The sequence below is a fragment of the Lissotriton helveticus genome, chromosome 2_1, assembly GCF_964261635.1.
Source record: "Lissotriton helveticus chromosome 2_1, aLisHel1.1, whole genome shotgun sequence".
Classification (NCBI taxonomy): domain Eukaryota; kingdom Metazoa; phylum Chordata; class Amphibia; order Caudata; family Salamandridae; genus Lissotriton; species Lissotriton helveticus.
The window spans coordinates 97,771,350-97,797,784 of NC_136059.1; the positions used below are offsets into that span (position 1 = coordinate 97,771,350).

At 45.0% G+C, this 26,435-nt stretch overlaps 1 protein-coding gene across 1 annotated transcript in view; it reads left to right on the forward strand.

Moving 5' to 3' along the window:
* HSPA12B (heat shock protein family A (Hsp70) member 12B) overlaps nt 1-26,435 on the forward strand; it is a 220,093-nt gene that overhangs the window by 28,683 nt on the left and 164,975 nt on the right. Inside the window, exons 2-3 of the mRNA XM_078674545.1 lie at nt 22,588-22,688; nt 24,265-24,389. Coding sequence (XP_078530671.1) covers nt 22,588-22,688; nt 24,265-24,389 — 226 coding nt within the window. The remainder of the gene's footprint in view (nt 1-22,587; nt 22,689-24,264; nt 24,390-26,435) is intronic.

The following is a 26,435-nucleotide window of genomic DNA, read 5'->3' on the forward strand; positions in this document are numbered from 1 at the left end:
AGGTCAGTCTCTTGACAGAAAGTTCCTGGTGAGTCTCTGGACAGTAAGTCCGCAACGTGAAAAAGTTCCTGTGGTGACTGGGAATGGTAAGTCCCTGGTCAGTAAGTCCTCAATGCTGGTCAAAAGGCAAAGGCGTGTCTCTGGACTGTAAGTCCAGGGTGAGTCTCTGGACAGTAAGTCCGCAACGTGAAAAGTTCCTATGGTGACTGGGGATGGTAAGTCCCTGGTTGGTTGGTTCATAATGGGGGACTAATGTTCCAAATGAGAGACTCTGGTCAACAAGTCGTAAGTGAGTCTCTGGACTGTAGATCCACAATGTTGACGAAGAAGAGACTCTGGTCAGCAAGTTGAAAATGTGTCTCGCGACTGTAGACTGTATGTTAATGAAGAATTCATGTTACTTACAAGAATAGGTCAGTGTCTAGCTGGGAGAGGACAAAGTTTGCCGTCAAGTGGCCGGAACTGATATTGTACTGATGGTGACTTTAAAATTCGAATTGGGACTGTGAGTCCTGAAGCATCTCACTGAAGCAAGCAAGGTGAAGAATCTGTTTCGGAATGAGTCCAAGAGGTAAATTTGAGTCTGAAGGGTTTCAAGATCTTCAAGGTCTAAGGATTTGCGACAGCGAGTTTGTACAGAGAGACTCTGAGAAGAACCAGGACTACGGGCTGTTATGTCTTGTTGTTAGGCAGCTCATTAACTTGTATTTCGGGGGTCAATGTGGAAAGTGTGTGGCTGTTCTTTCCCATGGCGGTGTCTCTTACCCAATGGTGTACCCTTCTTTGGGGAGGGGGTGGGGCCCGTCGGTTCCCATGGTATACTCTATGTAGGTCGTGTTGGAGTATGAATGTTGTGTCTTGTTGTTAGGCAGCTCATTAGCTTGTATTTTGGGGGTCAATGTGGAAAGTATGTGGCTGTTCTTTCCCATGGCGGTGTCTTTTACCCAATGGTGTACCCTTCTTTGGGGAAGGTGTGGGGCCTGTCTGTGCTCGTGGTATACTCTGTGTAGGGCGTGTTGGAGTATAATTTCCAAGGTATGAACCTTGTACTTTGTTTGTTGTCACCCTGTTTTGTTGTGTTGTTGGTTGTTTGGTCACCGAGTTTGTTAGTAAATGTTGCATGTTTGTGTTATTAGAATGCTTGAACTTGATCAACACCAGGTATGTGATGACTGTTTCATGGGTCTGTTCTTCTTTTGTATTCATTATTATGAGGTTGCACTGACATCTGGTGTCTCATTCTAGTCTGTAGGGCTATTTTCCCCGATGTTCTTTATCTAGGAGGGTTTATGTGTTTTTCCTGGTGTGTTTTACCTTTTGAGCGTTTTGGGGGTCAGTGTGGAAAGTGCTTTGAGAGCTGTTGTGGCTCTACTTTTCTATGGCGGTGTCTTTTACCCATTGGTGTACCCTTCCTTTGTGGAGGGTGTGGGGCCAGTTGGTACCCATGGTATACCCTTTGTAGGGCATGTTGTAGGTTTGGTTTCAGGGTTTCAACTATGTGTTGTACCCTTCTTTGGAGAAATAGTGCTGGAAGTTAGTCAATCTCCAAGTTAACCATCCTGTGCTGTCGTTTTGTGTAGCCTACTTTGGAGGGTGTGGGGTTAGTGAGTAATCTATACTTATATTAGTTCTCAGGTTGTCTGGTTTAGTTTTTTTTTCTGAAATGGGTTGTAATGGGTGGTAGTGTTAGTGCTGTTCTTATTAGTCATTGCCCATGTCAGTTCCCAGGTTGTCTATCCTGAGGTGTACTCTGTTTTAGGAAAATTGTGTTATTTACCTGGCTTAGTACTTTGTGTTCTTCCTTATTTTGAGGAGTCATGTTTACAGTGTCAGTGTGTCCGTAAATATTAAAAACTTTTGTTTTTTTTAACTTTCTTGGGGTATGTTGTGTTTCTCCCAAGGGTTTGTGTTCATACCTACCTTTGGGTAATAGGGTTTCTACCCTGTTCCTCTAAGGGAGGAGGATGGAGTGTAATGGTATTTCAGATACCCGGTGCGGTACTTATTTGGTGTTGTGTATCTTGTTATTGTACAACACGGGGTAGGTGTTGTTTAGTTGTTTGAGTGTTTGTTTCACCTCACTCTTCACTCTTCATCTTGTGTCTCTGAATACTCTTTTGTCTTTGGAGTTGTCGTTGCAGTCTCTTGTTTTGTAATCTTTGTTTTCCTTTATTTCCTTTCTTTTCTATAAAGGAGGGAGATGTGTTGTAAATTGATTCTTCATGTAATATGGTTGTCTTTTGTCTTAGTCCTTTCTTTGTGTTTTCTTGTTCTCTGTCTACCACAATGCTTATGTATGTTCTGACATCTACCTGGAGTATTCCACTAGTGTCAGTTGGTGGTCTGGTCAGCTGGCGAGGATTGTACTCGGCTGTGTCTTGGATTAAATCTATTTGTAATCACCACTAAGTATCCTGTCATCTATATGTATCAACTTACAACAACTGCACCAACTCCAGTGGCATCCAGGCGCTAGTTGAACAGAGAGTAGCCAAACATTCAAGTGGTGGTATGTGAAAATATCAAATAAACAAAGATTGACTCCAAGAAATCGACTTGTACAATATCGCCATGGTAACCACTTATAGAAAGGTAGGTGTAGATTTACAGTTCTAACTCCACATCTACTTACACTGGTGATGTTGTGCAAGTCAATATCTTACAGTTTATATTGTTGCAGGTTGATAGCATTTTTTTTCTTCGATATACTACGCCCACTCCTGCACACACAAGTGTGACAACTGATAAACGCATGATGCATTTTTTTCAATTTTTGGCATCCAAATCTTCTTTTTGGCTGATAAATACGATTTTCTCCTGCTAATATTTGCCTGGTGTTGGATAATCACCATGGCAAATGAAAAAGGGTCATTTTCCATAATAATGTTGTATCACCTGTGCACTGCTTAATCTTTTTTTGAGTTTTACACCCCAAAACCAGCACAGTCCACTCAACAGTGGGGCTATGTGCATCAGTTTCACTGTACCTCTCTTTTGACAGCAGACTGGAGACAGAATGGTATCAAGTCTGCTATTCAATTTTCTGGATTTCTCAGGATAGCCTGTTTTAGAGGTCCCTTTACTTACCCACTATTCCTTTTGCAAACCACAGGGTATTTCTCTTCTAACAAAAGACTGGATTTTGTGGTGTCTGTATAACTCCAGGTAGTGGTGACCATCTTGCTCCTGTGGCATAGCTCTACTAAAGAACATTGCAGGCACTGTAGCCTCTGTGTGTGTTTTCATGATGTATCCTAGCTCAAAGGAGCACAGTGTTTTTTCTTTCAAGATTTTAAAAAGATTGTATTGCAGTATAATAGTAATATTTTTCTTAAAACAACTAACAAGCAAAATAAAGCCTAAAATAAAGTGATGTTAAAAGTATTCCTAGCATTGAATATGAGTGAGTAAAATATAAATATGAAACGATGTTCAAATCAAGTGACGTATTAGAAGTAGTAGAAGAGAAACAAAGAATCCGAAACACAATAGGATGAGAGGCTATGTATCACCCATAGTTTAGAATAGAATCCATTTATAGAAATAATAATATTGTCAACATAAGATAGTGCTTAGAAGCAAATCATACTAGATTAGAACATTTTAAAGTTTTCCCAAAGTTTCCTCTCAACACTGGTTAAACATTGATCCTTCAGATCTGGTTCATTATATTTGATTTACAATCGGAGGAATATCGGCAGCCGGGCCCACAAAAAGCATCGGACCAGGAAGAGGACTTTGTATCGGACCAGGAAGAGGACTTTGTATCGGACCAGGAAGAGGACTTTGTATCGGACCAGGAAGAGGACTTTGCATCGGACCAGGAAGAGGACTTTGTATTGGACCAGGAAGAGGCCTTGGTATCGGACCAGGAAGAGGAATTTGCATTGGACCAGGAAGAGGACTTTGCATCGGACCAGGAAGAGGACTTTGTATTGGACCAGGAAGAGGCCTTGGTATCGGACCAGGAAGAGGACTTTGCATTGGACCAGGAAGAGGACTTTGCATTGGACCAGGAAGAGGACTTTGTATCGGACCAGGAAAAGGACTTTGCATCGGACCAGGAAGAGGACTTTGTATCGGACCAGGAAAAGGACTTTGCATTGGACCAGGAAGAGGACTTTGCATTGGACCAGGAAGAGGACTTTGCATCGGACCAGGAAGAGGACTTTGTATCGGACCAGGAAGAGGACTTTGTATCGGAACAGGAAGAGGACTTATCATCGGACCAGGAAGAGGACTTTGTATTGTTATTAACGCAAGACTAGGAAAAATCCTACCAGGACCAGGCCTGCAAGACTGGGCGCTATGCCAAAGAGCAGTGTAGAGGTGAGGCCAAGGGACAGCTGAAGCAAAGCAGCTTGGCGAGCAACTTTAGTGGCCCACCCTGCCTTGAGTCTCAGGGTCTTGTAGCCCAGGTGCAGTAGCCAAGTTCACGACGCAGCCGGCGGCATCTGCCAACATCTGTATCCTCCGGAGGCGGAGGACCAGACTGACCACATGTGCTGGTAGGAATGAGCGGACCAGACTTGCTCCTAGGATGCTCCTCGCTTGAGTCCACTGGTCCACTTCCCAGCACTAGTAGCTCTGGCTTCGCCGCCATGATGGTGGAAACCCTGTCCGTGGTCCCTTATGTCTCTGTCCACAGCCCACTGTCACCGCCCACTGGACCCCAGTGACCCCGATAGCTGCACACTGGAACAGGCTTTGGAAAAGTTACTTAAGCACTAACGGAAACTTTGGCCTTGTGCTTTCGTACTCTAAGATCATTCTCAGTGGTGGGAGTTTTTAGTTTTTTTAAAAATTGTTATTCTTGGCAAGACTCAGCTACCTGGGTTCAAACCCACTGATTTGTCAGCGATTGCACCAAGATCCCCTAACAGACTAAAACAAAAGGCAGAGACACACAGAGCACACTTGATGTATCTATAACAGTCTCCCGGGTGCCCGGAGCCACTGAGAAATATTACTCATAGTAAAAGAAGAAGGTCTGAAGACTGAATAGTACCTGTGATCGCCGGCACACAACCTACGGGCTGTGTAAACCATGGGGTTCTGACCCGGGCCCAGAAGGAATTGGACCGTGTTTGTGTGCACCCTAATTCCACTGTTCTAAAATGTTGTTTTGTAAATAAAGACCTTTATTCTCTGGAAAATCTGGCTCTAACTCATCAGCTAGACCACCAATCTCGACCCAATCATTCGTCCATCAAACACCTGACCACTTAACGATACATTAAAAAAAATGCATCAGGTAATGACAAAATTCAGCAAAAAAACTCCCAAAACAAGAACGTCTACCTAATAAGGCCTGTCTCTGTGTAACATGTAAGATAAATGCACCAGAAGAAATAATTTAAGAGTCAAAAGTCTCCCCACTGAAAACATTGGGATAAATAACTTATTTTAAAGATCAGAGAACTGAGTATTCTAATCAGTGCGAAAGAAATCTAAAAGTAAAGTACACATCCATAATCGAACACACATAAGTAAAAAGGTAGATATTGAAACAACTCAGCACGAATAATGAATTGATAAAATAGTGCTAAAGTCACAAACATCTCACAGTGTGGTATTACAAATAATTATCCATCAAAAGGCGCTAGGTATAATCAACAACACGATGCCTCTTAGATGTGTGCAATATATGTGTGTTTGAGGCTCTAAGCAATCCCCTGCCCGGGCACTGATCGAGCCCAAAAATATTCAAAATGATTTGATACATGCTATCCATATTAGCATGCTGCATCTAGTAATTGCTAAGAATAGTGCACATCTGTCAAACATTAGAACAATATTCGTTTCCAAGATTAATGAAATCTAATAATTCAGACGGCGTCTACTGCTTTTGACCATGCTACTGGTCTAAAAACTTTGATTAGGTACGGTTTGGGATTTTACATGTTTAAACTCTTTTATAGGAAGACAGAAACAAATACCGCATAAACAGCTGATCGAGTTTCCATTATAAGGAAAAATAATACTGTGACAGCTGTTCATAAACCAAGAGAAAATTGCTGCTTGTAAGTTTATTTAAATACACTATAGAATAAAAGTCTTCGAATTAAAGTACAACAATATAATGTATTTAGTAAGTAACATAAAGGCAGCAAGTACATGCACATTAGGCGGTTAATTCAAAATGTAATACATATATTGGAAAAGCCCTTAATTAGGGGAAGGGCCATGCTATATTTTCTTTTCAAGCACAGTCATTCGGCTGATGTGTTTATGTATGTTGTAACCCCTAAATAGGCCTAGTCTTTATCACTGTTGTTACCTGGAACCCACTGTTAGCTGACAGCGAAGACGCTGTCAGCTACACGGTGCTATTTGTCCTTTGTTTGGTGCTAAACGGCAGCATTTAATGGTTTTTAACTCTGTGGCCAACTGTTTATGTGATTTTAATTGATCTCACTCACCGTCACTCCTGGGCCTCGGTCCGACACGGCTGGTGCCGATTGCTCGGAGGGCCGCACAGGAGGCAACATCACTTCCGGTTGGGGTAGTGCTCTAGCTTTTGCGCTCCCACCGGTACTAAAAGGGAGCCTGAAGCGCACGCGCGCAGCGGGCGCGCCAAAGGCAAGCCCGTCTGCGCCTGGCCCGGGCCGAGGGCCTTAAACCCTGGCTCCATCACTCAGACCTCTGTAAGTTATTCGAGAGAGGACTTGTTAAGATTGGACCTTGGGCTGGGGTTCTCCTATTGCCATTTGCTTAATCCCTTAATGGCACCGCAGGCATGCGTACACTGCAAACTGAAGTTGGACTCTATGACTATCAAACAAGTTAGGTCCCCAGCTGCCCCAGTGCTTCCCAATGCTAGGGAACTAAAAGCTATGCTACTGAATTCTCGCTCACTGATTAAGCATAATATAGAAATGGCTGAAATGATCGATAGTCATAATCTAGATTTAGTATTTATCACAGAAACCTGGGCCAGCCGCTCCTCAGACCCAGATCTGCTTCTAGCTCTTCCTGCAGGCTTTCAGATCAATAGAGCAGACAGAGCTGATAAAAGAGGGGGCGGGCTGGCCATTATCTCAAGGGAGGAAATAACCATCATAACATCCTCTTTGGGCACTTCACCAGACTGCGAGCTTCTATCATTTCAGCTACAACTTAGTTCTACTCAAGCATGGAACGGCCTTTTGATCTATCGCCCACCAAACGCCCATGCCCCGCTGGTAGATAAACGTAACCCTTTTCTGGAAAACAGCTATAACTATGCCAACTATACCTGGGTGACTTTAACCACCATCTAGAGCTCACTTTGGATCCTAAAAACATCGATCTTATAGATACTTTGGCCGGCCTAGGGCTGGAACAACTGGTTAAAGAAAGCAAACATAATGCAGGACATACTCTGGATGGCATATTTACATCCAACCGTATGATAAAGGTACAGGAGATCTTGCCGGTACAATGGTCTGATCATAAGGCCGTCATATTTACAATTAGAGCTCCTCCCCATAACCAGATAGGGAGTAAGCCTCTCAATTCATCCACATATCGGGTTTGGTCCAAGACTGACCCCGAACTCCTGCAAACTGCTTTAAACCTGAATCTACCAAGTGGAAAGGCAGAAATCTGGCAGCACAAAATATCTCATTGTGGATCACGGAGGCTGCTAATGTAGTAGCCCCCTTAAAAACCGTTACCACCAGAAGGAGTAATCCTTCTGAACCTTGGTTCTCTGACAAACTGAGGCTTCAGAAACAATTGTGTAGAAGGACGGAAAAACAGTGGAGACGTTACTATGACAAGGATGCAAAAACAAAGTATGCCAGGACTTTAGCGGCTTATAGAAGACTAATTATGGAAGAAAAAAGTAACTACTTCACTAAGAAAATATTGTCTGCTAAGAACTCAAGTAAAACGCCCTTTAATACTTTAAAATCACTTACTAAACTCCCCATTAAGGAGGGGGCAGATAATAACATAGAATTCTGCAACGTTTTGGGCCAGGCCTTCACTAATAAGGTGGATTCAGTATACAAAACATTCTCTCAGCTGAACCTGAACCTATACCGCAAAGGAATACTCTGGCGACGCAAGCGCCAGGCTTCTCCTTTTCTCCCCCATTGCTGGACCAAATCACAAAAACTATAATGGGTACCAAGTCAGGGGCCCCTTCGGATCCCTGCCCTCCCAGGGCTTTTCATCTCTTCCCAGAGACCTTGGGTAAACAACTGAGTGACCTATTTGCAGGAATAATACAGCAGGGAAAATTCCCTGACCCCTGGAAACTGGCATCGGTTCTTCCATTATTGAAAAAAAAAAAACACCTGGACCCTACTGAGCCCAATAACTATCGGCCCATTTCAAGAATCCCATTCTGCGCCAAGGTCTTGGAAAAGCTATTAAACACCCAGCTCGCCACCTTTGTCTCAGCCCATGATTGGTTGGATCACTCCTAATTTGGTTTTAGAGAGGGTCATGGCACCGAAACGGCCCTCATAGCCTTTAGTGAAGAGTTAAGGAAGACTCTGGATATGGGCGGGAAGGCCGCCTTGATATTATTAGATCTATCGGCGGCCTTCGATACCGTTAACCACCAAATCCTTGTCAATAGACTAGCGGCGATGGGTGTCCAGGCGTCCGCCTTGGCTCTACTCACATCCTACCTCACTGAAAGATCTTTTCGAGTGGAACTGGGTGAAGCAAGATCACAAACCTTTAATCTTCAATGCGGCGTGCCTCAGGGCTCGTCATTGAGCCCTACTTTGTTCAATCTGTATGTCGTCCCGCTTGCCTCCCTGATAAGGCAGTTTGGATTCTCGGTTATCTCTTATGCGGACGACACGCAGATTACGGTGTCTATCCACAATAACGAAGAGGAGGTAGCCGATCGGTTTAACAGCTGCATGACCCAGGTCAATGCATGGATGCATTCAAACTGCCTCAAGCTGAATGGCAGTAAGACCGAGGTCCTCCTTCTAGGCGCCAATCCACTGTCCTGGTCTCGGAGGTGGTGGCCCTCTGCGTTAGGGGACTGCCCTACACCGGTCGCTAAGACAAAAATCTGGGGATTATGTTCGATGGTAGGCTTACCTTCGATAGTCAAACCAATTGTCTTACATCCAGATTCTGGCTGATTCTGAAATTGATACGGAAGGTGCGACCTTTCGTGCTGCCGGAGGCAGCAAAAACGTTGGTAACTACACTTTCTCAAGACTAGACTACGGAAATGCATTATATGTTGGCATCCAAACCCAATTTCTGAAAAAGATGCAACACCTGCAGAACGTTGCAGCCAGAATGTTACTGAACATCCCTAAGCATGAGCCAGTGGCACATCATTTAGGAGCATTGCACTGGCTTCCGGTTAAAAAGAGGATTGCATTCAAGACTCTTTGCATTACATTTAAAGCATTGCATGTTAAGGGTCCTGCCTACCTCACTTCACGCATAAAGCTCTACATCCCTTCTAGGAGTCTTAGATCCGCACAATGCAGACTTTTGCAGGTGCCTAGGTTCAGACAGAATAGATGGGGAGGAAGGAGCTTTCTGCTGGGAGCTGCCAGGCTATGGAACCTTCTTCCGCCATCTATCAAAGAAAGCTCAGACCTTTTAGCTTTCAGAAAAAAAGTAAAAACTTGGCTTTTCCAAACTGTCATTTAGCTCTCACTGGTCACTAGTGCTTCACTCTCTGAGTCCACAGCGCCAAGACGCCTCCGGGCATTCGTTGCGCTTTACACATTTAAAATCAAATCAAATCACTGTGACCTTTAAAAAGAATAAAGAAAGCCAGTGAATGCTACAATTCAAAAGGATCTCCTTGAATATTCAAGGAAACATCTTGAATAGTAATACAGCAGATTCATGACAACCACTCACGATAAACGCAGAAGACTCTTTGAGGATTGACGGTGTCACCAATTGACATCCACAGATTACCCCAGACTGGTCCTCACCTGATGCCACCATCCTTTCAATCCTCCAGAGCGCCAGGAGTAATGAGAGCTAGAGGGTTGTGACTTCCTGACCCATGGTAACCAGTTAAGGCTACATTACTGGTTCACATTTGATCCTGATGGAGCTGGTAAGAGGAGTTGCATTATCCATTGTAACTCTGTAGGTCCAGTGTGTTTCACCTGGACACGTCAGTCATGGAAAGCAACTGAATTTCCAGGTGAAAGTATGAAGAAATATTGGAAATTATAATGGAAATTGGGTTTAGTATTTTGGTTTCCCCCAGGAATTAGGCCAGAGGAAATGTCTAAATAAGAACCTTAGGTCAAGGGCAGTAGGGCTTTGATGCATGGCCTTAAGGCACCTTGTTACGTGGTCCAAGGCAGCAAGGATGTACCTGTCGCCTGAAGATCTGGGGGCTAACAATATTGACCCCTACCATCCCCTCTCAAATATCCCCTAGAGCCACTGAGAGTGGTGCTGTGGTGGCCCCTTCATCTGCCTCTCTGACTTATCAGTCAGCAGAAAAACCAAGAAAGGTCAAGGAAACTTCAATGCCGGAACACTAAAACAGCGGTGGAGGCGTTCCCTTTTTATGAAGGCGCCAGAGTGTACTGCCGATGCACTTCATGAGCCAGATGCAGTACAGCGTGTCCTTGTAACTGGTGACAAGAAGCCTCTGGCCATCATCGTGTTCAGAACCAGAGGTAAAGCCGCCTGCAACCTTGAATCATCGCTCGCTAGTCTCATCAGTAGACAGCGCCTGCTCCTCTTTGCAGACGCTGATAAAAAACTCAGTCCTGACAACCACTGCAGCAGGCAATGCTCTTGATTCCTGGAGATACCCAGTAGAACCCCTGATCTCTCCTCTCTGATAGGTGCAGCTGCTCTGGGCTCTGCACCAGTGTATCTTCTGAGGCCATCATAGACTGAAATGTAGCCACCACATTTGATAGATTTCCACTTCAGGGGTCACCCCCACCTGCAGGGCTCCCAGACCAGATGTATAAACAACATCACCCACCACCAACTCAGCAAGATATTTTCACAGCAGGCATCTATACTAATTCTCTCCTAATCCCTATTTTGATCTACTTAATTAAATACCTTCAGTTTTGCAGTACTGAAAAACAGGCCCCATTGTTGGTCTCACCAGTCCCCTAAAGCTATCCTGTATCTATTCAGGGTTCAAAACCTTGTGATCATCTGTGTACAAGGAGGTTCTAGAATCTCTGGGGCAGTGCTTAATTTGAGCCAGTGGTTTCCAGTGATCGGCACTGACACATAATTGCTAACATTAGCACTTATGATAGTCTGCTACATGGTGGAGCTGTTTGTCTAATTTAGAAATTAGCACAACAGCAGTTGTTTATTAATGCAATATACATACAAAATTAGTAATGCCTACTGCCGAAGCCATTCTTGTAGCGTTGGGGGACTGGAATAGTCTGAATTGTCACACTTGTAGGAATGTGATGGTTAGTGGATGTGTTGGCACTTTCATTTTCACAGTTTTATGATATTTATTTTTTTAACATTTCTATCTGACTCTATCCACATTTATTTTTTGGTCATCTTACCAGTATTTATCCACATTTATTTTGTGTTTTGTGAATTAAGTTGTAAATTTGTACATTTCAACATTCATTTAACTAATAAATGTGCCCTCATATTTTGATAACGTTTATGTTTTAGCAAATTAAGCAGCCAATGTAACATGTTATGTTATATATTATGTTGTAGGTAGTTTTGTAGCGCGCTCTGCTACTGGGGAGTATCCTGGCGCGTTGCGGAGGTGACCAAACATAACACAGAGAGACAGCCTAGGCCTGACAAACAAACAGATGGGTCTTGAGATCCTTTTTAAACTTGGATAGACACTGGGCGGTACGCAAATGAAGAGGGAGAGCATTCCAAGCCTTCGCAGTTACCACAGAAATAGATTGGCCGCCCAGCCTAGCCCGCTTATAGCGGGGAAGAGTCAGTTTGGCCATCGAGGCTGACCTGAGACAGCGAGAAGGAGTGTAGAAGGAGAAGCGCTTCCTCAGGTAGCCGGGGCCTAGATCATGGACAGCTCTAAATGACAGCACGAGAGATTTGAACATAATTCTCTGAGCTACAGGGAGCCAGTGGAGCACGTGCATATGTAACCGAGCGCTCTGCCATTTCGGAATGCTAAACAAAAGGCGGACCGCGGCGTTCTGGACAACCTGCAGTCGTTTGACCAGATAAGCCGGGATACCACAAAACAATGCATTAGCATAGTCCAATCTGGACAAGATGAGGGCACGCGCAACCGTTTCCCTAGCGTCTCTGGGCAGCAGAGGGAAGAATTTTCTTAAAGCCCTTAGCGTAGCAAAACAGGTCCCTGACAGCTTCTTGATATGGTCCTCAAATCTGAGGTCTTCTCCGAACCAAATTCCGAGGTTCTTAGCCGGGCCTCCCATCACCTTGGGACTAGGAAAATCCGGGGGCCACAAATCATTCTTAAAGTTGGAGGGGAAGGACCCATAGAAGAGAACCTCTGACTTGTCCTCGTTGCATTTAAGCTGGGCCATCGCCAGCCAATGAAACACAGAGGAAAGACAGAGGTGAACAGCCGTTGTATCCAGCTGGTCATCCGGCCAGGTAAAGAGCAGCTGGGTGTCATCGGCGTATCCGATGACCTTAGCCCCAAGCTGTTCGGCCAGGTATATCACAGGGGTGATGTAGGCGTTAAACATCAACGGGCTCAAAGTGGAGCCCTGAGGGACCCCCGTGCAGAGTGGTTTGGCCTTTGAGGCATACGGCGGCATCCATACTTGCTGCGTCCTATCAGAAAGGAAGGATGACAACAAAGCCAGTACCCTGCCGCCAGTGCCAATCTCAGACAGTCTAGCAAGGAGGAGATTATGGGGGACGGTATTGAACGCGGCAGAGAGGTCTAAAAGAATCAGGACCGCTCTGCCGCCACCCTCCAAGCACTCTCGAATGGCCTCCGTCACCTCCACCAAAGCTGTCTCTGTGCTAAAGGCCGCCCTGAACCCTGACTGCGCCGGGTGCAGGGCATTGGATCTCTCGATAACATAACAATACATCCACACCTAAATATGAGCAGTATAATACAAATGCATGTTAACATATGCCATTATTTAAGGAAATTTCATCCTGTTTTTGAACTCCGCATGGTGTCTATCTGTTCAGCGGTTGGCCTGAAATTCATGAAAGGCAGCACGGACAGTCACTTAAAAGAAGCCCCATTTTCTGTATTTTTCTGCTTTTAAAAATAAAGGCAGACAGAAAATAATGTGTTTTATGTCTGTATTTATCTGTATAAATCAGTAAAAACAGAAAACTGTGAGCTTTACTCATAATGCCCTGCTGGACTCTTTTCTTCTGATTGCATTGCATTGTCTGGTGGTTGACTCGTGTGCAGTTGGATTCTCTTCTAGGTGACATACGCGTGGTTTGATTTCCTCAGTTGATGGTCATTATGCACATTTGCATTAGCTTTTCAGTGACCTCATAAAGCACAGGTGAATGCCATTGCTTCCCTTGACACTCTTGTCAGTCCTTGTAACATGGAGGCATCCAACCGCCTATGTTGTTAGTGTAACAAAGGGTCCACTTCCTGAAACTTTGTTGCACAATTGATTTTAACAGCGCATATACAAATATTTTAATTTTAAAATATGTCCGTTCGTCAAGCGCAGCCGGGACATGACTCCTAAAAGATCCTCTTAGGACCAAGCTTTGCCAGAGTCGCAAACCACTCGCCAAAAGAGAAAATTGTGCTCAATGTCCTAAAACATGCACATACAGCGTCAAACTTGAAACTGCGGCAGATGCAGGAGGCCTGTCAAAAGTGGGTCAATGCACTCTTTCTAGATTTGAAGGGGAAAAAAGCTAATTATTTCAGCTTCTGAAAGTCCAGATTTCAGTAGAAGCGAATGCAGTCCAAAGTGACCAGCAAGAACTTCCAAGTTAGTCTAGCGTGCATGGCGTCAATGATATAGCGGGCAATACACACATACGTTCAAGCATATATTGGGATGACAGTAGGTCCAGAGCCCTCTTTAACCACTAGAGACTAAGCACACATCTCATGAACCTTTAGCAGACATCCACCCCCACACAGGTGCTGTGTAGTGCTTGGGTCTCATCCTTCCCCTGAGGAGACTGCCCCAGGCAGAGCGCCTTCAGGCCCACTTACAAAGACCCAGACGTGGGTCCTGTGCGCTCCATGCCACTGGATTCAAGCTAGCCTGGCTGATGAGGGGTGATGCCCTGAAACCGGTCCCAGGATGCTTGTTTCCGGTCCAAGGAGGACCTTGCCTGGCAGTTCGGGCTGCACTGTTTCCAAGGGGAGCAGGGTCAAGGCTAGTTTGCATATGGCTGGGATTAATCTAGAATGGCATGGTGGGCAAAACAGACGATGGATTTAGGCCCAGATCTTTTTGCTGGGTGAGGAGGTTTGACATTGTTCAGCATTCTGTCCATCAACTGTTCTTTTTGCAGGCCCAATAGTAGTATTTACGGGCCCTGGGTACATGTAGTAACACTTTACTAGGAGCTTACATGTAAACTAAATGTACCAATTTGGTGTAAGCCAAGTCTGCCATGGAGAGAGCACAAGCACTTTATCACTGGATAGCAGTGGAAAAATGCGCGTAGTCCGAAGGCCAGCAAAATTGAAGTCAACAAAACACGAGGGTTCAAAGAAAAACTTTTTGGGATGACCCTACAGAAAGGACCAAACCAAACACCATTGTTTTATCAATTGTTCACTGCCGGGTCTTCTAGCTCCAGCTTGCACTTGCCCTTTATTCCTCCAGCCAGATGCTGCAGCCCACTGCTGAGTGTCTGGGAGAAATGGAGGCCTTGTGCAGTGCATGCTTCAGTCTGAGCTCACTCATGAGAATAGTGAACCAGCCCAGGGTCCATCACCCAAGATGCAGTCATGTCATCTGAGCTTCTCCTGTCTGCCTGGCCTGCAGATGTTGGCCCCCTGCGGCCTGAAAGTTCATCTCATTTTGAACTTGGAGCTGCCTGCTAGTGTAGTCATAGATGACTGACGCTGGAGTTATGACAGTGCAAGAGAGGCCGTTGCACTGCAAAGTATCATGCTGCAGGTTTTCGGTGCATTACTTGTGCACTACAGAGTGCTGTGAGTCATTACTGAAAGAGAAGGGGTGAAAGCCAGAGCTGGTGACTTTGGAACTGTGGAACGAGGTTTGAGTCCCGGCCTTTGCTCAACATCTTATGAAATCAGTCAATATGCCCCCTCCCCCACCAAAAAAGAAATTATAATGTAATCTGGTTCTCATATAAAGTGTTCTAAAGCACTTGGGTCTAGTGAGCACCTCATAAAACTACAAAACAAATGCTGTATAGTATTCAAGTGTCATTAGCACTGGGATGTACGTTAGTACAACACGATCTTTTAGATCGCGGTACTTTACAACGCTGCCTTTACAACGCAAGTCGTTACAACGACTTACGTTGGTGTGCGTGGATTGTGGATTATTATAATTTTATATTCTAACACCAGCCCACGTAACAGTAGGGAAGGTGTTGGAATATAAAATTACAATATTCCTTATACAACAGCGCCATCCAGTGCAAGTCGTAGTAACGACTTGCGTTGTAATGGCACCGTTGTAAAGGTACTGCGGTGTAAACACCGCGTTGTAAACGATGTTCCCCTTAGCACTGCTATGTGTGTTTTAAAGTATTGAAAAAGAAGGGCATGGCAGCCACGTGCCTGTGTGCCATGTTTCACACCACCAGACAATCTTGGCTGCTCCGCATAGGATGCAGCAAGTGCAGGCCTGCCCGATGGCGAATGCACTGGTGTGAAGCTGCACGCTGCTCTTCTGCACAAACAGGCTCCCTTCTCTGTGTGCACATAGGCGTCCTCGCTGCCTGCCTGCTTCTTGTTTCAATATTCTCCAGGTGAACATTACTGCCTCGAGGTGAAGGGTCCTAGAAGCTTTAAAACACTTAATTTACCATAAACTGCTCCATAAATGTGCTTCTTGGTACTAATCAAGACATGCTTGGCTAAAGGTCGTGATTGGTAAATTTTAAGGCACATTTTTGAAGGGCACTGGACTATTTTTACACCCAGTCTGACCAAGGTAGAGAGTGATTATGTGCCAGTTGTAAGCTCAGCATCAGCAGGCGCATTGCATGAACAGCCTCATTGGTGAATCAGGAGCCCACATCGGGCGTCAGATCTGTGGCTATGGTGCACGTGGTCACGCTGGCGCCATCTTGCACTCTTAGAGGCTTATTTATGAGAGGCGTGCGCCGCCGGAGAGTCATATTTTTTGATGCTCCGGCAGCAAGAGCCACTCAATCATATCTACAAGACGACATAAATCCACTCTGCGTGGCTTTGCATGGCCTCATAGACATGGAGTAAGACAAAACAATCCCGCCTGCAATGGAGGCATCCTTGCACCATGGGCGTCCGCAGAAATGTTTCCAGGGGGGGGCAAAATTTTAACTTCATCACTCGCCTTCCAGGGGGGGGCAACATTTTAACTTCCTCACTCGCCTTCCAGGGGGGGGCAACATTTTAACTTCCTCACTCGCCTTCCAGGGGGGGGCAACATTTTAACTTCCTCACTCGCCTTCAAGGCACGTTTAATGCAGACAGCCCATTGTCATTCTTTATGTGATGATCAGCAGCAGAGAGAATGACAATGGGCCTGTCCACAGTCTGCTCGAGGTCGGGGAGGGGCTGCTGCAGCCTCTAGAGTTCAAAGAGAAGTGCGAGAGGCCCCAAGTGAGAGATCATTTAAACTCCTGGGGCTTCTCGCAGGGGAACAGCCTGCTGTAATAGTGAAAATTACGGGCCAAAGGAGTCCGTAAAAAGAATGGGACAGGCGATCCGGGGGGGGGCAAGCATCCCCCTTGCTCTCCCCTGCGGACGCCCATGCCTTGCACTATGGTGCAAGGGTGCCTACATTGGCGCTAGGCAGCAAATTGTGAGCCAGCTCAGGGGGCAGGGACAGGAGTGCACAGTATTTAATAAATACGGTGTATGCCTGCCCTTTCACATTGGCGTAGGGCAGCACAGCAAGAAGACTTGCGGCGCTATCCTATGCCCTAAGATGGGCCTCATCTATGAGGAATTGGGGTAGGGCCCCTGCGCTGGCACGCAATTTGCTTCCTAGTGCCAACTCCATTCCAGGCACAATTGTTTTCGTGCAGGAAGGGGTACCCTCCTGACCAAGAACAATCCCGAGAGGTGTTTTCCTCTTTCTATGTGAGCTGCAGAATGCAGCACAAAGGGGAAAAATGAGAAGAAATAAAAATATTTCTCCTCGTTACGCCTACTTTGTGGATGCGTATGGTTTTGGTGCTGCCCCACGTTTACGTGTTTAAAGTAAATCTGGAGCAGCGTCAAAGCCCATGGGTGTTGCGTGGGAAAACCCACTGCCACGCCCGTGGAATGTCTCCCTGACGCAGAGCAGCGGCTTGCGCTGCTTTGTTTTACTCCATATCTATGAGGCCTTGCAAACCACACAGGGTGGCTTTGCGTGGCCTCATAAATATGCTTGACAGGTTTGTGCGGTCGGAACGTCAAAAAAAGTGATGCCCCAGCGGTGCAAGCCTCTCATAAATACACCCATCTGGATGCTGGGGCTGTCTGTGTGAAGGGTCGCGTATGATCCTAAAAAAGAAAACAGGCAGCGTGAACTGTTGTTATAAAATGAAATATCACGAAAACAAGCTTCAAATCAATGCCACCCATCACGGAGTTTGCGTGCGTGGGTTTCCTGTTTCTGAACTTCAGGCTCTTTGTTCAGTTCAGGGAAAGAAATGCGTGTTTATTTTGATCCAGCAACGCTTCGAGCCAGCGCTTTGGTTCCAGGGCGGGCGGTACTTGTTCTGCCAATGCCTGTAAATCATGTGTGTTTTCTGCATGTCCCATTCCTCATGCAGCGCGCGGGCCGGGCCCCGCCTGGGGGGCTGCCAGCTGATAAAGCAGGGGCCCGTGGCTCTTGGGCTGGCAGCTGGGCCCTGTTACAGGCAGCGGGAAAGTGTTGCTGTGACGAGCCCGGGCTGCTGAGTGAAAGCAGCCGCCGGGACCCCTTCTGCTGGGACCCCCACTGCTGCCTTCCCCTGCCCGGGGAAGGTAGCAGCGCCAGGACCCCCTGGGGCCCCGGCCCTGGCAGAGGGGACGTTCAAGGTAAAGCAGCTTTAGGTCGTCTTGACTCCCTCGAAAGAGAAAGAAGGGGGCGGGGCCAACTCTCGAGAGCAGGGATGTCGAACCGAGGGAACTAAGGGCAGGATATCTGGGAATCATTTCCTCCTACCCTCCCCAGGACTGAATTTATACCAAGAGATCCTGTTCTTGACTGGACATTTGTATAGCGCCATTCTGCCACTGGGAAGGCCTGTTGGCGCTTCCACCTGGTCCCACATCGCAGAGAAGAGCCTGATGAGTTTTTGCTGGTTAATTAAATGTTTTGTGTTCTGATCATATTCTCAGAGGTTGGATGACCCCCCTACTGTTTCAAGTCCTTGCCAAAGCAATGCTTTCTGGTAGCTTTAGTTTATGTCTATTAAACTAATTAGGTGAACACATCTGATGGTAATGGTTTGTGGAAGGGAGGTCCAGGCCTGGCAACGGAGCCGAGTCTGGCGGATCCCTGCCCCGGTGGTAGCCTCCTATGCGCCGAGGCATGGGTGCACCATTTTGGCATTTGCAGGTTTAGGCTGTATTGATTTGACAAGTGTTAACTCATCTCCTTGGTCAGGAGGCAAGCCCATTGCCCTGCACCTGGATGGAGGGGCAGAAGAAAGAGAGAGAAAGAGAGCGTGTGTGTATGTGTGTGCGTGTGAGGGTATGTGTAAATGTGTGTGAACATGTAGGTGTTTGTTTGTGTGTGTGTGTGTGCATGTGGTATGTGTAGGTGTGTGTCTATATGTGTGTGTGTATGTGTGGTTTCTTGGTAGTGGTGCTGTCGGATCCTGCAATAGCCATCTACATGGTTGTATGTTGGGAGTTCTGTGTGTGCTCTGCTGGATGTTTTAGTAAGTGGTATCTAATCGTGGTTAGTGCTGTTGCAAGCACAGTGGGGGTGCGGTGTTAAATGTATGCTGGGTGGTCTGCCTAATATGCTCTTCCTACAAGCTTGGGAATTTGTTACCTCTTGTGCTGTAGCATGCTTTGCTGCTTGGCCTCAGGTGTTTCAATTTCTTGTATGCTTCTAAGCAGCTACAGAGCACACACCTAGCCAGAGGGGCAGCGGGGCACTGTGGGTGCTTGAATCACACACCACGGTACGCCCAGTAATCCAGAGTGTGATAGGAGGTGGAGACACGCAACCAATCAAAGGCATGGATCCTGGTAAGGGAGTGAACCCACAGTTGGAACACCAATCAAAGGCTGTGTCATGAGCACAACCTATGCAACTTTACAAGGTCAAGGACAGGTCCCACTGCTGTAGGTTCACACCCAAGGAGCAAGATAACAATTGGAAAGTAATCAGAATTGTTGACCTGAACAGAACCTAGCGTGCTGCGGCAACCAATGATGGACGCAATAAAATAAATATTTTAACTACAACACATTCATTTTTATAAAAAAACAATATTTTTTTACAACTATAATAACGAAAAAAATATTTTAAAAAACAGTATTCTTGACAATGATATACACAATATTTTTGTATTAACAATGTGTTCTTGACGATATTTATGTACCATCAGGGCTCGAGTCGGGGTACCACGCGGGTGGACGGCGTCCCCCCACTTATTTTGCCAGGAGCTTGATTACTAGAGCAAATGGAACCACACATGCACACTTTGGCCTCTCTGGGGCGGGATCGGAGCTCATTCAGAACGCTGCTCACTTCCTGTCGTGACGTCAGCGTCCCCCACTTCTTTTTTTCTGACTTGTGCCCTGTGTACCATGATATTTAAAACTCAATATGTTGTCCAAATACCCAGTGAGTGATATGACAGGTAGCTGGATTCTGGGAGCAGAAGTGTAGTATAACTGCATTGTGACGTAGTATTTAGTTTTACACATCCGCATCATGGGCCTTTACTGAAATCCCAACATCTCCATTTTACCAATTTGTGTGACCGTGGGCGAAACACTTTTTTTTCCCTTTGTACTTACACTCGCGTGTACTAATTGCAATTAAAGGGGATCCAGACCAGTATGTCATATGCAAAAAAATGAAATAAATGTCAACATTCTTTTAAGCAAACAGTCAGAATTGAACATATGCAAGTGAGAAGTTGTTACAACAAATTAGTGGGTGCTTAGCAATTGCTTTGCTGAATTGTGCAGTTGGTTTATTTGATTGGATTTGTAATAAGCATACCAAGAAAATGTCGGAAGAGTAGGGATTGCATCCTTTGAATTTTCATATTTTTGATATTTAAACTTAGTTTTAGCATATGAGTACAAAGTGGTTCATGCTCAAGGGTAGTTTGTTTTCTACTGCATCGATGTTAAAAGGCACAATTTTGCTGTCGATACTTCTAAGTTATTTTCATGTACTTTTCCATAAACTAAGTTACAGTTAATATCAGCGTTTTTAATCAAGGATTTCTTGTTTTGAATCATAAATGATGATAGGTTAATGCTGTGAATCTATTTGCTGTACCATTCAATCAATCATATCATTTGTGAAGCACACTACTCACCCATGTGGGGAAACATCCTTTACAACGCGGTGTTTACACCGCGTGTCCTTTAAAACACAGCCATTACAACGCAAGTCATTACTACGACTTGCGCTGGATGGCGCTCCTGCTTAAGGAATAGTTTAATTTTCTATTCCAACACCTTCCCTACTGTTACGTGGGCTGGAGTTGGAATAGAAAATTAAATGATTCCACAATCCAGCGCCCTCCAACACAAGTCGTTGTAACGACTTGCATTGTGAAAACTGTGTTGTCAAGTACCGCGATCAAAATGATTGCGTTGTACTGATATACATCCACTGAAGGACTTCACAAATTCAGATTTCTGTCGGAAGACCAAGGTTAAGAATCAATACAACCAGGATATGACTTTGCTGACCTTCTGTAGCACCTAATCTCAGTGATAGCTTTCTAAAATCTTGCTTCTACTAGCTGGTGCAAAACAAACTGTACAAGTTTTAACCATAAAACTGATTCAATGCATTTGACAAACTGACTTCAAGCATCGCCTGACATGAGGTACCTTCCCCTACCTGGATAGCTTTCAAAATTGGTCTTTTGTTCACCGTGAGGACCAGATAGTAGTGGAGGTCTCCTCTGAGAAAGACTTGGAACTTGTCATGCTGGTAAGCTTTGTGCTAGAGAAAACAGACTAAATTGAAAGGGATAGCCTCCATTCCCATCAAAGTTCATGCAATACAAAGCCAGATTTGTATTAAATACGGCCTCATTGTAAAGACCGAGACGTAAAGCCCAATTTCCGAAGATGCTGCCAAGGCCTCCTCTTGTAGAACTCTCGGCTTACTACTGCAGTCTAGGAATGAAGAGGGAGCAATACAAGGGTAAATCACAGCTACTCACTGGAAAATCTTTGTGAATCGGGCATCCAGTTTGTTTCTTGTGCATGTTACTTTCTTCATAGACTTGTGTTGTGTTGTCGAGGATGCTATATTAACGATTCAATGTAATGTTAAACAGTTTTTTCCACACTTTGCCTTGACATTTGTTTTCATATTCATCTTTGTTGGATCTCATGTCCTTCATTCTTTGTGTTCTTTTTTCATGCTGTGATTTCTTTGCATGCCAAAACGTGCAATGCTGACCAATGCTACTGACGTCTGAGACAAGGTTATGGGTCTGATTGCGATGCCAGTCAGACCAACGGTCTGACGGCCGCCCTCGCAAGCCCTTTCCGACCACCAAGGCCAGGCAGCTTTCCCCATGCTACCACAGTGGTCACATCTACGGCACAGCACATATCCCCGAATTGCTGCAAATGTGTACAAAACTCACAGAAAACATGTGAATTGTACACACATGCATGACACATCTGGGGACCATGTACCCCATTGCTGGAGTGTGGTAACACGTGCACAGTCCAGTCAATGGGGATACATACCGCAGATGGATTCCGGCGCCCACCGGATCGTAGTCATTGGGGTTCAGCTGCCCAGGTGTAGGAGAAACTTGGAGTAAGGGATCCACGGTAGAGACTGCTGGAGAGAAGCAAATTTGGGTGAGTATGCACCCCAAATCCTTTGTTTCCAATGACTCGAGGCAGCCAATCAGACCGTCATGTTCAGGTAATTGGAAACCCACGTCGTAATCTGGTCAGAGATCCCTGTACTGCCCTATGGCTGCTGTTTTTCTATGACCGCCATCTTGGAGAAAAACTGTCGGAGTCTGCGGTTTTTAAGCGGTCAGTCGGAGTACAGGATGCATGAATCGTAATCCGGCAGTCGGACTGACCATTTCCGGCATGAATGCGGCAGTGCGACCGGCATCGTAATCAGGCCATATTTTCCTAAACAACTTAGTTTCCCTTAAGAGGGACCCCCTGACCAGGATGTTGTGGGAGCCAGGCCATAGTCCACTTTCCTTCAACCTGCCAGGTGAATTTGAAATAATGAAGAACTTAAAATTAAAAAAAACGACTTACATGGCATTTTCGAAACTATTTGAACGTCACCAGGAACTGATTAAAACAGATTTTAACAATGTCTTCTTCTACTCTTTCAGATTGGAACGGCGAGCGGTCCACTACGCCGTCCCCACCACGATCTCCCGGAAGCCACAATGACAGCTGTAACATTGCACCGCTCACCCCATCCCAGTCCCCGGTAAGTAATGGTACAGGTGGACTTCACTCATGCTCCATGATTAACTCACATGACAATTAGAACAAATGCACTGACCATACCTCCAACACACATACCCACAGAAGTACAGCTAAGAGAACGACGTGCAACTGTTGTATGTCCCAAGTTCCTTACAGTGGAAGAACACTTCAAGACACAGAGGCACTCTTCCTTCTTGACCTCATGGAGATTAGGGTAGTTGTAAATTACTAATCTATTATTTAAAGAAATGGAGTATCTAGAGACAGACGCCTATTCTCTTCAGGTGGGTCTGCGTGCTTTAATGCACTGTAAAACTGAGGGATGGCCGCCTATAAAGCGTTTAAAGGGCCATACTAACGGCCTCACTGAATACAGGTAACCACACAGGGGACTACTGGACATTGCATAATTCTCCGCCTGATTGCCGTATCTGCCTGCTACGTATTTCATGCAATGTTGTGTATATTGTTGCTCATGAAACCAATAAAACAAATTTGAATTTAAAGGGCCATACTACAAGTGATTATGTGTCCAAATGTGACACTTTTAAACTTCACATGGAATCTCAGCCCCAGTGACTGCTTGTTATATGTGCACATAGGGATGTGGTAGGAGCGGTGCCGGTCAATTTCTGGACATGATAAAATAAGGAGTAAAGGAAAAAGTACCAGGGAGCAACATAAGGCTGTATTTTAACCAAGAACTGTATTCCTAGTTATAAATACACACATTAAAAATTATAATTTTTAAAGAAATGTGCATGCTATGATCCCCAAAGACCTGGGTGTCTTCCCACCTAAAGTTCTAAAAGTGTCATGGGCGTAGAGAGCCAAAGAAATGTCTACTCACGCCTTCATTATGAGTCTGAAGTGTTTATTGACAAAATAAAACTGAATAGTCTGTAAATCACAGTCAACCAACCACAGCATCCCTTGAAGTCAGCAGTGGAGGCGAGCTCCCCGAGCCAAGGATAGACCCAAACTTACACCCTACACAAGATGAGTGTCTAGTACTGATCGGATGACAACATTCGCCCCAAGAGAAGACGCAGGCGCCTTAGCTCAGCTCTTGAGAACTTAGAAAATGGCCTTCACCAGTAACAACAATGTCAACAGTTTTCAGCTAAGCAAGCACACTCAAAAGTTCACATCTCAGGTTCCAAAGTCAGCACATGTGAATGTCGGAGACAAGCAAACCCTGTGGGCGAAGGTAGGCGTAGAAGATCACAGTGATGCTGGGACAGGCCAAGCACATTTAAATGTTGACACACATTACACACTTTCATTGCATCCTCGAGTAACACCAAGGACCTGATTCACAAAGATGTGTTTCGACTTACTCTTGGAGTACTCCTGATCTATACCGAGTAGGCGAGGAGTACTACAATAGTAAGTCGCACATACTCATAGAACAACCTTTGTTATTTGGCCCTCTTACATTTTTACATTTTATTTCCTTTCATAGTTGATAAGGATTTGAACAGTGGTGTTTGTTAGTGCAGCTCCTCATTATTTTTCACACCTATACCCTTCTTCTTGCCGCCATGTGACTCTCTTTGTCCCCTATGTCTTCGCAGAGGAACGAGCCGAAGAAACCAAGAGGCCCTTCGTTCTTCGTGGTGGTGGCCATAGACTTTGGGACCACTTCTAGCGGCTACGCTTTCAGCTTCTCCAAGGACCCTGAGGCCATTCACATGATGAGGTAATTTATCAGACCTCTCTGGCTGGGCACATAGTGCTTGCAAAGATGCATAGATTACTTTAAGTTTCATATGTTATGTTACATCTCACTAGGTCACGTGATGGTCTAGGCAATGTTACATTAGGGTATGTAGTTATTATAGTATGTCACATTTTGTTACCAGGATTCATATAGTGCACCTCTGATACTTATATTATTTTGAAAAAACGTTTCTAAATGTTGAGGCTAAAATTCTAAGTGCTCATATCAAATAAATATTTCTTTCTGATGGACCCTTAACCCTGTTGTGCCGAAAGGCTGTTCCTTGAAGAAGGGACAGTCAGAGAACGCCGAACCCCTGTTAAGCCCAGGAAAGATTGTTTACCTTTTCGTCAGAAGGTTGGGCAGCCATCTTGTTTTTTCGGCGAGTACAGAACTGCAAATGAGGCCGATCTAACCCAGTTGGTTTCTGTAGCATCCTCGGTTTCAAACTGTAACAACTGAATGCAGGAGGAGTCATAGTAGCTGATAATGTCAGAGTGCAGGGTTCTTTAATAAGGACTAAAAGTAGCTGCTGTACATGTAAGGGCATTATCCTCACATATCATCATTGGTCGAAGGCCACGCTCGAATAAAGTGGTTTCTCCTTTGCATTACAATTACCAGCTGTTGGGCCCACAATGTCATCCAGACTGAACAGAAAGATGATGTATTGTTGTGAAGTTGCTTAAATATGCAAATTAATGGGTTCTTCGTGCTTCTGAGCTCATGTAGCAGTAAAATGCGTGACATAATAGAAGCTAATATTCTGTAAAATAACTTAGCATAGTACAGCATGAAGTTGCATGACGAAAGATAGCACAGCAAAGCATCAGGTGTTCAACCATCGAGATACTCAACTTAACCACTTCCATTTGGACATGAACTCTGGATTTTCCTTTCTCTGATAAGTCAATGTCCTTTGGCTGTATAGGTCTCAATTTCTACCATGACTCCCTATGTCAAATACAGTATACCACAAATGGTGCACTGTATCATCTATATCAAAACAAAAGGAGAGATAGGGTAGTGGGATACTCTCGCACCCCAGTGTCAATCTCATAAACAAAACAAGAGTATTCCAAGGCAATAAAGGAGACCATCAATATGGAGCAAGGAACGACTTCACTTAAGGCGTTTTTTTTAGAAGAAAGCCCTCACTCACCACCTAGTGATGACATGCTTCATCATCGGGCCCCACAGAGGGGATCTAGCATCCCCTCTGTGTGCTGCAACGCCAGATCTACTGCGGAGCGGGTAGTGGGTAAGGACAGTGATGTGCAAAGAATATTAAGTGAGTGATGTGAGGTTAAAAAAGTCTGTAGTGTATCAAAATTAATTTTATTAGGATCACTAAGGACTTATCAATAAAATGATGTGTAGGAAATGCGTCCACAATTATTCAAGTGGTAGTTTCCTTAAGTCAGTCGACATGTTTCAGCCACGAAACGGTGTGAATTTACCTGGCATTCTTCAGGACTTAGTGTGAGTAAACCCTGGCGGTATGGACTCGCTAAGGTCCACCCTTACCTAGGGACGTGAAAGTGAAAATAAATAGTGACAAAGTGCAAAAAATTAGAAAGAAAAGCTGTCTTTCTAATAACTCCTGGTTTAGGAGGCTTCCGAATTTACGGTTTCTGCACCTATTAGGGAAAGAAAGGACAGAGACAAACAAAAAAACAAAACATACAATCAGTTGTATTGATGATTGCCTATTTAAGGCCATTGTGCTCCAGTTGGTGGTATCAGAGACGTCATGTGGTCGAATAACAGTATAGTTAACACCACCTTGGTCCCCAGAGTATAGAGTATTATGGGTAGGTAGTGCTTAGTGCTATACGTGCTATGTACAACGCGTGATATTTACAAGGGTTGTGGGTTTAAAAACGCTATCAACCTAAAAATGGGCGCGATCGGGATCGTGCCGAATGGTTAAAATCAGGGTAATTTCTCACTTTGATAGTGTGATGATTTCACACCATGGGTCACAGGAGGGGGGTGGAGGCGTAATCGGCACACCCTGCGGTC